At 58.1% G+C, this 11110-nt stretch overlaps 2 protein-coding genes across 3 annotated transcripts in view; both read left to right on the top strand.

The window, feature by feature from the left end:
- MYO1G (myosin IG) overlaps positions 1-7446 on the top strand; it is a 9225-nt gene extending 1779 nt beyond the window's left edge. Inside the window, exons 6-22 of one of the 2 annotated variants that reach the window (XM_042888573.1) lie at positions 398-493; positions 563-679; positions 1266-1472; positions 1546-1691; positions 2382-2496; positions 2694-2864; positions 2941-3011; positions 3793-3867; positions 4021-4153; positions 4564-4730; positions 4801-5008; positions 5599-5822; positions 5907-6051; positions 6125-6229; positions 6307-6420; positions 6789-6943; positions 7041-7446. In XM_042888573.1, the coding sequence (XP_042744507.1) occupies positions 398-493; positions 563-679; positions 1266-1472; positions 1546-1691; positions 2382-2496; positions 2694-2864; positions 2941-3011; positions 3793-3867; positions 4021-4153; positions 4564-4730; positions 4801-5008; positions 5599-5822; positions 5907-6051; positions 6125-6229; positions 6307-6420; positions 6789-6943; positions 7041-7197 (2406 nt within the window). In that variant the 3' untranslated portion in view covers positions 7198-7446. Of the gene's footprint in view, positions 1-397; positions 680-1265; positions 1473-1545; positions 1692-2381; positions 2497-2693; positions 2865-2940; positions 3012-3792; positions 3868-4020; positions 4154-4563; positions 4731-4800; positions 5009-5598; positions 5823-5906; positions 6052-6124; positions 6230-6306; positions 6421-6788; positions 6944-7040 lie in introns of both variants that reach the window. The other variant, XM_042888572.1, reaches the window with a different exon arrangement.
- Positions 7447-8061: 615 nt separating this feature from the next.
- Positions 8062-10210, top strand: LOC122189565 (GTPase IMAP family member 6-like). The gene is made up of 2 exons (XM_042888855.1): positions 8062-8167; positions 8805-10210. Exon 2 carries the CDS (start codon positions 8833-8835, stop codon positions 9631-9633), a length of 801 nt encoding a protein of 266 aa, XP_042744789.1. The 5' UTR covers positions 8062-8167; positions 8805-8832; the 3' UTR covers positions 9634-10210.
- Positions 10211-11110: the final 900 nt, after the last annotated feature.

Genomic DNA, 11110 nt, shown 5'->3' with positions numbered 1-11110 from the left:
GATGAGATGAGATGAGATGAGATGAGATGAGATGAGATGAGATGAGATGAGATGAGATGAGATGAGATGAGATGAGATGGGTTGGGGTGTGTTATGTTGGGATGGGATGGAGATGGGATGTGTTGTGATGGGATGGGATAAGTTGCAATGGGATGGGATAGGGTGTGATGGGATGAGACAGGTAGGAGAGGAGGGGATGGATGGGATGGGAATGGGATGTGTGGAATCTATGGGATGGAACATGATGGATGGGATGAGAGTGAATGGGATGGGGTGGGACAGAGTAAGTACAGAATGGCAACCAAATGGGGTAGGTTGGGATGTGCCAGGGCCAGCTGAGATGGAACATGGAGTCCTGGTGCCCAGGGCAGGGTGCTGACGTCCCCCTGTTCCATAGCTGCTGCTGGGAGCCCCTGAGGCACTGCTGGCCTCACTGCACCTCCAGCGGGATCCCACTGCATACTGCTACACCCAGCAGGGCACCCAGGGCAGCGTGAGTGGGGCAGGGATGGCTGGGGGGGTGGGGGTCTCGGGGGTCCCGTCCCTCACCTGCCTCCTCCAGGCTGACAGTGATGATGCGCGTGGCTACCGGGCGGTGGAGGAGGCGATGGCAGTCATTGGCTTCACCCCAGAGGAGGTGGGCGCTGTGCGACGCATCCTAGCAGCCATCCTGCACCTGGTGAGAGTTCCAGGGAAGCCTCGTGGGCACCAGTATCACCACACCAGTATGACCCCACCAGTATGGCCATAGGCAGACCTGAACAGCCCCAGCCTCACCAACATGGCTCCACCAGTATGTTCCCATGCAGACCAGTCTGGTCCCACCAGTATGACCCCGGATAGACCAGTATGGCTCCACGCAGGCCAGTGTGGGCCCACCAGTATTACCACAGGCAGACCAGTGTAGCTCTGGGCACCAGTATGGTTCCATGCATCCCAGCACTAGTAAGCCCCACAGAAACCAGTATAGCCCCGTGCACTGCAGCACAGCCCAAGGCAAACCAGTACAGCCCATTAAATCCAATATAACCTGGTGTGTGAAGCAGCACAACTCAATTCATCATGGCCCAGCACAGCCCAATGCAAACTAGTACAGCTCAAAGCAAACCAGTATGACCCCATATGCCTGAGCCCAGCCAAAGCAATGATGCCAGGACACCTCAAGTGTGATTTGGGACCCCAACCCATAGCAGGGCTGCCGATCCATGCCCTGTCGGCAGGCACGGTGCCATCCCCATCCCCTGCAATCACTACGATGTCCCCAGGGCAACGTGAGGTTCGTGGCAGACGATGAGGTGGCGGTGCTGGAGGCAGTGGAGCAGCTGGCTGTGCTGGCCCAGCTGACAGGAACAACACCGGAGCAGCTCCGCCAGGCACTGCTGGCCCGCACTGTGGCCACGGGAGGTGGGGAGCTCATCACGAAGGGTCACAGCCCCACCGAGGCCGCCTATGGCAGGGATGCCTGTGCCAAGGTGAGGAGAGGGCAACAGGGTCCCACCATCCCACACCGTGCCCCCGAGGTGACCGTGGTTCCCCTGTCCCCAGGCCATCTATGAACGGCTCTTTGGATGGATCGTAGGGCGCATCAATGCCAGCATCACCGCACGTGGCTACGATGTCCGGCAGCATGGCAAGAGCACCGTCATCGGAGTCCTGGACATCTATGGCTTCGAGATCTTTGATACCAACAGGTGACACGGGCTGGAAGGGGACGGGGAATGGGACATGTGATGGGAATGGAGGTACAGGTGGATAGGGTGGAATGTATATGTAAAGAAGCTGTGGGATGGGAAAGGCACATGGAGGAGACGACACTTGGAGGGGACATGAGAGGACTGGGGATGAGTTGGATGCGGTTGAGATGAGGGGACACCAGGGAGGGGCACGTGGAGGGGACGGGGCTTGGGAGTGACACGTGGAGGAGATGGCTTGGGAAGGACACACAGAGGGGAAGGGATCCAAGAGGAACAAGTAGAGAGGACAGGGGGACGCCTGGGAGGGATGTATGGAAGGAACAGAGTTTGGGAGGAACATATGGAAGATGTTGGGGATGGAAAGGACATGTGAAAGGGATGGGGACACTTGGGATGGACTCATGGATGGGACAGAGCTTGGAAGGGACATGTGGAAAGGATTGGGGATGGGAAGGACGTGGGGAAGGGAGAGGGACACCTAGGAGTGACACAAAGAGATGGCTTGGGAAGGAAATATAGAGGGGATGGGACCCAGGAGAGACACATGGAGGGCACAAGTCTTGGGAGGCACAACTGGATGGGATGATTTGAGAAGGGCATATGGAAAGATGGGACCAGAATGGCACGGTGGCCAGGGGGCATGGTGTGGGGCCAGGTGACAGTGGCCAACCTGACCCCTGGCCCCAGCTTCGAACAGTTCTGCATCAACTACTGCAACGAGAAGCTGCAGCAGCTTTTCATCGAGCTCATCCTGAGGCAGGAGCAGGCGGAGTACCAGCGCGAGGGCATCACCTGGCAGAACGTGAGGGGGAAATGGGGATACGGCAAAGACATGGGAGGGACCTGGGGGGGATACAGGTGTCATCACCTGACACAGCGTGAGGGGCACATAGCAACACGAGGGGACATGGGGAACCTTTTGGCAGGGTGAGATTTGAGGTGCCAGGGGGCAAATGAGGGTGCATGGGGGGCAACCTGGGGTGCCCCCTGCCCTCCTAGATTGAGTACTTCAGCAACGAGCCTATCGTGGAGCTGGTGGAGCAGCCACACCGTGGCATCCTGGCGCTGCTGGATGAGGCCTGCTTGGCTGTGGGGACCGTCACTGATGCCCTCTTCCTGGCCAACATGGATGCCCGCCTGGGCCATCACCCACACTACAGCAGCCGCAAGGTGATTTCTGGGACAACGATGGGGATTGAGGTGGGGGCGATGCCAGGAGCTGGGCCTGACACCCTCTGCTCCCCAGCTCTGCCCCACCGACAAGACCATGGAGTTTGACCGTGACTTCCGCATCAAGCACTACGCTGGAGATGTCACGTGAGGAGCCGTGGGGAGCCAGGGAAGAACACAGGGGGTCTTATGGCCGTGGAGGACTTAGGAAGGACATGAGGGACCATTTGGGATCATGGAGGACATGATGCTGTAGGGGGTCTTTTTGGGATTTATGGTTGACTACGGGGCTATTAGTGGCTCTTAGGGGTTTATGGTTGATCATGGGTCCATGGAGAACCATTGGAAACTGGGGGGGGTGTACTCAGGAGTGGTGGTGTCATTTAGACCGTTAGGAGTGTGAGTAGGGACTATGAGCATCCATGGGCGGCCTTGGGACCATGGAGAACTTTAGGCAAGCATGGAGGACCATCTGGGATGACCAGGGGTAATAGTGTTTCTTGGAAGTCTATAGGAGTCTGTGGTCAACTATGAGGCCTTGGAGAACTGTGAAGGGTCTTAGCTTGTGTATGATTGACCACTGGACCTTGGACAGGTCCTTGGGGAGCATTATGGGAGCATGGGGAAGCCATTGGGCTGTGGGGGTTCATGAAGAACCGGAGGAGACTGTTTGGGGTTGTAGTGGAACACAGACCTTTGGGGACCATGAGAGTCTATGGGGGGGATCATTTGGGGCCATGGGGATATGAGCGCCCATCAGGAGCTATGGATATCCATATGGGGTCATGGGGTCAATGGGACAAATCACCTCTGCGGAGACAGCCAGGGGCATGGCACTGATGCCTCCATCAGCCTCCGTGCCAAAACCTGTCCCCCAGCACCAAATGGTAGCAGGAGGAGCCCCCAGCAAGGTGTTCCCCCACCTCAGGTACTCCGTGGAAGGTTTCCTGGACAAGAACAAGGACACACTATTCCAGGACTTCAAACGGCTCCTCTACAACAGGTTGGGAACATCCAGGGACAGGGAACATAGCGGGGGGGCCTGAGGGTATGGCCAGGGAGACACTGCTATGGGGTGTGGGGTGGCAAAACTTGGGGCAGTGGGGAAGTGGGGCAGTGCCCAGCACTGCCAGCCCCACACCAGCTCTGTCCCCAGCATGGACCCTGTGCTGCATGCCATGTGGCCCGATGGTGAGCAGAGCATCACTGAGGTCACCAAGCGCCCACTGACCGCCGCCACGCTCTTCAAGAACTCCATTGTGGCCCTGGTGGAAAACCTTGCTTCCAAGGTACTGACCCTAGGGCAGTCCTGCATGTCGCCAAAACATCCTGGTGTGACCCAGTATTAACGAGATATGCTCCCAAGCCAAATGGGCATGCTCCTTAACTGGCCATGTATGTCCCCAAGCCGGTCAGGCATGTCCTCATGCAGCAGAGATGTTCCTATGCTAGCTAGACATGTCTCCATGCCAGTTTTGTTGGTCCCCAAGCCAGTTGAGCATGTCCCAAATCCATGCAGGTTTGTCCATGAGCCACGTGGCTTTATCCCCAAGCCACCAAATTGCCCCGTCCCCGTGCCAGCCATGCCCAGTGAACTCCAAGCCCCAGGAGTCCTCAGCCCAGGACACTTGTGGGCTTGGGACCACTTGATGGGGCCACCATGTGTCCCCACATTGACATCCCCACTGCGTGCCCACAGGAGCCATACTATGTGCGCTGCATCAAGCCTAATGACCAGAAGTCTCCAGTGCTGTTCGACGAGGAGCGGTGCCGGCACCAGGTCGCCTATCTGGGGCTGTTAGAGAACGTGCGTGTGCGCCGTGCCGGCTTCGCCTACCGCCAGCCCTACGACCGCTTCCTGCAGAGGTATGGCCCCGGGATCCCCAATGATTCCCCAGCCCTTGCACCCCATTGTGTTGACTCTCGTTGTCTCCAGGTACAAGATGACGTGTGAATACACGTGGCCCAACCACCTGATGGCCACTGACCGTGAGGCCACGCAGACCCTTATGGAGCAGCATGGCTTCCAGGATGATGTGGCTTATGGCCACACCAAAGTCTTCATCCGCACGCCCCGCACTCTCTTCTGCCTTGAGCAGGAGCGGGCGCAGCTCATCCCCATTATTGTCCTGCTTCTGCAAAAGGTGGGTGCTGTAGGTTTCAGCCCCAACCAGGCTGTGACAGGGCTCAGTAGAGGAAAGTGGGGCAGCAGGGTGCTGTGGGCGTGTTGTGGGGACTGGCATAAGGCTGGGAATGGGGGCAACACAATGGGGCATAGCATGGTGCAGAGCATGGGCATGGGCAAAGCACTGCCAGGGACATGGCATAGGGGTGACATGAGGATGGCGTGGGAGTGACATGGGGGTTATATGGGGGTGTGGTGGGGCATGGCATGAGTGTGACATGGGGGTGTCTTGGGTCACCGTATGGGGGTGACATGGGGGTGTCTTGATTCATGGTATGGGGATGATGTGGAGCTTTGTATGGGGCGTGGCATGGAGCTTACACAGAACACGGTATGGCATGTGACACGGGGGTGACATGGAGCATGGCATGGCTGTGACAACATGGGTGCAGAGTTTGAACCCAGGGCACCACTTGGCACGTTTCTTCAGATCAGGGCATGGGCCCAGAGCGAGGACATGGAGGGAGTGGGACACACAGCCAGTCCCACAAGCACATTTTGAGGCAGGGTCAGCATTTTGGGGGCCACGTGACTACTGGTGTCTTGCAGGCTTGGCGTGGAGCCCTGGCCCGGCGACGGTGCCGGTACCTGCGTGCCGCCTACGCCATCATGGGCTACTACAAGCGGCACAAGGTGAAGGCATACCTGCTGGAGCTGATACGGCGCTTCCAGGGCGTGCGCTCCATGCCCGACTTTGGCAAGAGCCTGGCATGGCCGGAGCCGCCGGCTGTGCTGGGCCGCTTCCAGGAGAACAGCCAGCATCTCTTCCGCAGGTGTGAGCACAGCCAGGGGGTCACCAGCCCATGGGGGTCCACCATGGCAGTGATTCCCAAATGCCTCATGCCCTCATCCCGCAGGTGGCGAGCGCGGCAGATCGTTAAGAACATCCCTCCCTCCGACATGGCGCAGATCCGGGCCAAGGTGGCCGCCATGGGGGTTCTGCATGGGCTGCGGAAGGACTGGGGGTGCCAGCGGGGCTGGGTGCGCGACTACCTGTCCTCGGTAAGGGCATGGAGCTGATGGCAGGACCCCAAGCCCCCTTCAGTGCCCCCATCTCACCCCATGCTCCCCACAGGCCAGCGAGAACCCAGGCTTGGCGCTGCCCTTCGCCCACCGCGTGCAGGCTCTACGTGACAAGGTGCACTTTGGCACTGTCCTCTTTTCCAGCCATGTCCGTAAGGTGAGGGTCTCGGCATGGCCGGTGTGTCTCCACTGGCATCCCCTGGCTCTGCCTCTTCACTCAGCTCTGCCCTACAGATCAACCGCTTCAACAAGAGCCGGGACCGTGCCATCCTGATCACTGACCAGCACCTCTACAAGTTGGAGCCCCGGAAGCAGTACCGAGTGATGCGGGAGCTGCCGCTCAGCATGGTCAGTGGCCCCACACCCATGTGGCAGAGGGGGTGACCTGCCTTGGGGAGCTGGTGACCCAACAGGAAGACCCCTCCATGCTCCCCATCACCACCTGACAAGATCTAGCTGCCCCTGTCCAGCATGAAGATCCCTTGGTGCTCCCCATGGTCATACAATTGGGTCTAGCTGCCCCTGTCCAGTGTGAGGAACCCTTGGTGGTCTCAATGTCCATGCCACGAGGCCTAGTTGCCCCTCTCCAGCATGAAGACTCTTCCATCATCCCCATATCCATGCTGTAAAGCTGCCTGCATTGGCACAGCAAAACTCCCTGGGACGGAGGTGTCTCAGTGTCCCCACGCTGTGACACCCCCTGGTGACCCTTGCAGGTGACGGGGCTGAGTGTGACGAGCTGCCGGGCGCAGCTGGTGGTCTTCCACACGCAGAACCACGATGACCTGGCTGTCTGCCTACACAAGACACAGCCTCGGGGGGATGAGCGGGTGGGTGAGCTGGTGGGCGTCCTGCTGGAGCACTGCCGAACGTGAGTGTGGCTGAGTCCTACCCCAAGGGGCACCCGGTGGGGGCAGTGCAGCCCCCCAGGGTGACCACAGCCCTGTGCTGAAGCTGTGTCCTTGCAGGACCAAGCGGGAGCTGCAGGTCCATGTCTCCGATCGCATCCAGCTGAGCCTCCGCGGGCGCAAGAGATTGCTGACTGTGGAAACTCAGCCTGATGTGGCTGCTCCTGATTTCCGCAAGAGTCGCGATGGTTTTGTGCTCTACTGGACTGGGAGCTGAGGGGGGTGGACATCGTGTCCCCCACTGCTGCCACCAGTGCTGTGGTGACAGGGGACAGCTGTGTCCTGCATCCCTGCCCCATGCCCTGCCCCTCTAGGTCTTCCCAGGACTCTGCCTGGGTGTATCCACTGCAGCCCCACAGCAGCCCCAGGGCTGGCATCACCCCCATCCCAGCATCCCCCCATCCCCCTTGCAAGGTAATGCTGAAACCTTTGTGTGCACTGAGAATAAAGAGCTGGCGGCAGTGTCTGGCAGCATGTTGTGTCCCCTTCCTACTCAGCAACCTGCAGCCTCTCCAAGTGTGGCCATGTCCCTTCGGTCCCCCTGTGGGGTTGGGGTACCCTGGAACTCTGCCCCACAGCTGGAGTCTGTGATAGCCCGAGGCAGAGGCTAAAACTGGCTGCAGGAGCACAGGAATGGATGGGAAGGGATTGCAGGTGGAGTGGGGTATGGATGCAAATGGGATGGAGTGGGGAGGTTGTGGGGATGGTGTGGATGGAGGTGGAGTGTGATCTACCCAAAGAGGAGAGATTTAGGTCAGACATTGGGGAAATTTTTCACACGAAGGGCACTGAGGTCCTGACTCTGCTGCCCAGAGAAGTGTGGGTACCCCATCCCTGGAGGTGTTCAAGGCTACAGATGAGGCCCTGCTCAACCTGATCCAGTGGGTGGCAACCAGTGCACAGCAGCAGTTGGAACTAGACGATCTTTGAGCTCCCTTTTCCAACCCAGCCCATTCTGTGTACAGAATACAGTGTACATTCATTGTACAGAGCAGGAAGGGCTGCAGCTGTGCTTGCTGGGAGGAGCGTGACACCAAACTGTCCTGGGGCAGGCGGTGTTGAAGTCACACCCACCGCTGCAGGAGCTGACGCAGACACGCACCCAGCAGGGCTGCAGCCTGCTGCTGACTGACGAGCCGTGCTCCGCTGACTCTCCGGTGGCTGAAGCACACACGGTGCATATCCAGGTAAAGGGGAACAGCACCCATGGGGTGCGATCCGACTCGTGCAGCTCTGGTGGGAGGCCCCCAGCTTTGCACACCCTGCTCCAGAGCAGCTAGAAACTGCAGTTGGGAAGGAGCTGCAGGTACCTGGCAAACTGGTGACCGTGGCAGGGAATTGGCTCTGCCCCTTGTCCCCTTGTCCCCTCTGGCCATTTTCCCAATGTCCACTCTCCCCCTCTTCCACTTTAACCCCACTTCTCCCCTTTCCTTTTTCTCCTGCCCCTATTCATCACTCTTCCCTTCTCCCTTTTCCTCTTGTGCCCTCCCCATTTCCACTTTCCCCTTTTCTATTTCTCCCTCTTCCCATTTTCCTCATTACCCTTCCCTTCATTTCCCCATTCCTCCCCTCCCCATTTCCCCCTGTCCCTTCTCCCCATCTCCTTTTTCCTCTCTCTGTTTTCCCCTATGCCCTCTCCCCACTCCCCGTGCCCACACAGGCACAGCACAGACCCCATCTGTCGGCGCTGTCATGGGCAGCCCCCAGTCCCACATTCAGCCCCAAGCTGAGCCCCAGCCGCACTCCCATCACCGATATGGGTTCCTGTCACCACACCATTTCCGCACTAACTGGAGCCCCGTGCCTCTGCTTTTGTCCCCGCAGCATAACCACATCCACCTGACGTGTTCCTATGCTGCCCATGGACAACGGGGACTCAGCCACGCGGCTGCTCCTGGTTGGGAAGACTGGGGGGGGACGAAGTGCTACAGGGAACACCCTTCTGGGGCGATGTGCCTTCGAGTCCAAGCTGGCCCCCAAGCCGGTGACCCTGAGCTGCCAGAAGGCAGACGGGCACTGGAATGGCCACGAAATCACGGTGATCGACACGGCCAACATCTTCTATTCGTGGGATGACAATGCTCAGGTGTACAAAGAAATCTTGCACTGCATCAGGCTGTCCTCCCCAGGCCCCCACGCGGTGCTGCTGGTCACCCAGCTGGGCCGCTTCACCCAGGAGGACCAGGAGGCTGTGCAGAGCGTGCAGGACATCTTTGGATCCGACGTGCTCAGATACACGATTGTCGTGTTCACCCGTGGAGAAGAGCTGGTGGCCGGGTCCCTGCATGACTACGTGAGATACACTGGCAACAAAGCTCTGTGTGATGTGATCCAGAGCTGTGAGAACAGATGCTGCGGCATCAACAACCATGCCGGAGGGGCTGAGCGGGACCAGCAGGCCCAGCAGCTGATGGGGAAGATCCAGGAAATGATGCAGGAGAATGAGGGCAAGTTCTACAGCAATGAGATGTACCTGGATTCCCAATTAACGGAAGAGAAGGTGAAGTATCACGTGAAGAAGTACAGAGACGCTAGGAAAAGCAGAAAGCAGCCCTGCTGGAGGAAATACTGGAAATGTCTCATGTTTGCTGGGGGAGCTGCCGTTCTCGTGACTGTGGTTCTCTCACTTTTCCTTACCCGACAGAAGCAATGAATCCCACAGTTCCCAAACAGCAGAATCACAGAGCACTTGGGGCTGCAGGCCAGCAGCTTCACCCCTGCCCTTTCGGGTCCCCCACCACCCACTGCCCATGGCTGTGTCCCGTTGTGTGTTGGACATCTCCAGGGAAAGAGATGTTGCTGCCTGGGGGAGAGTTAATTTTCTTCATTGAGGGCTCATGGATTGCTGTATTCTGGATTTGTGATGGAACACGTGGTGATAGCAGCCCAATGTTCTGGTCGCCATCAAGTGGTGCTCACACAGAGCTCAGGGCTCTGCCATCCTGCTGGTGAGGGCTGGAGGTGCGCAGGGAGCTGAGGGGACAGACCTAAGGGATGTCCTATGCTTTATGGTATTGTGCTCGGTGATAAAACTGGGGGACAAAGAAGGAAGGGGGACATTGAGACTAATGGCATTTGTCTTCACGACAAAATGAGACACATGATGAGCCTGGCTTTCCTGGGGCTGGTTGAACAAGTGCCTGCTGATGGGAAGCACTCCATGTATTCCTTGTTTTGCTGTGTTTTTGCATGTGGCTTCTGCTTTACCCATTAAACTGTCTTTATCTCAACCCAGGAGTTCTCACCCTGTTCCTACTCCAACCCTCTCCCTGCCCCACGTTGGCAGATGAAGGTGGTGAATGGCGTGGTGGTGCTGAGCTGCCTGCAGGGGGGTGGACGGGGGGAGGGGGCTATGCGGTGCCTGGGGGCTGCAGCTCAGCCCTGCCCCCAGCCAGGCAGTGCCCTGCCCCAACTGCAAATATCGGGTAAAGGCCAAAGGTACCACAAACAAGCTTTTCCTGTAAATGCACTTGGTTGCAAGAAGTGTAGAAAGCGAAACTAATAATGACGAGGAGAGATAGCATTGGCTCTGGCACCAAGGGCAGCTTTCCCTTGGACACCTGCCATCCCCCCAGAGCAACTGCATATTCCACGGCTGTATGCAGTCCCTATGCACCCCATCCCCCCGAGCCCCATTTAACAGAACCCCGTGTGGGAGATCACACAGGGTTGTACAGAGCTGGCAGGGAAAGAAGGGAGGTTTTCAGCTCTGTGTCTTACAGAACAGGTCTCCAGAACGGTGCTATAATTCTCCTTGCTGTTGATGTGATCTTCATGGTTTTCCTTATCTGGTGGGAGAGAAAAGTTCCACAATCCCCTAGACCCCAAACTTCTCAATGCTTGGGGCTGTGGGTACCTCTGGAGATCGCCCACTCCATCAATGCCCATTGGAGTCCCACAGCATCCACTGCCCAGGGCTGTGTCCCATTGGGTGCTGAAGACATCCTCAATGGGCAGTCAGTGCAGTGCTTGCTCACCTGCACAGATGGGAAAGAGCTCCCTGACCTCTCCCTGGGAGTTCCTGTGGCTTCAGTTGTGCCCATTGCTGTGTGTGCTGGCTCTGGGCGCTGCTCAGTGCCCCCCAGTGGTTAGCACACACAGACAGGACATCCAAGCCCTCTTCTCCAGAG

Source organism: Lagopus leucura, unplaced genomic scaffold, assembly GCF_019238085.1.
Source record: "Lagopus leucura isolate 7727_CA_CO unplaced genomic scaffold, USGS_WTPT01 Super-Scaffold_100157, whole genome shotgun sequence".
Taxonomy (NCBI): domain Eukaryota; kingdom Metazoa; phylum Chordata; class Aves; order Galliformes; family Phasianidae; genus Lagopus; species Lagopus leucura.
The sequence above is the reverse complement of the archived record's forward strand: the minus strand, read 5'-3'. Positions and strand labels throughout refer to the sequence as shown.

What these genes read in the sequence shown, in the direction of transcription:
- LOC122189565 (XM_042888855.1), top strand. Translation starts at nt 8,833, where the DNA reads ATGCTGCCCATGGACAACGGGGACTCAGCCACGCGGCTGCTCCTGGTT.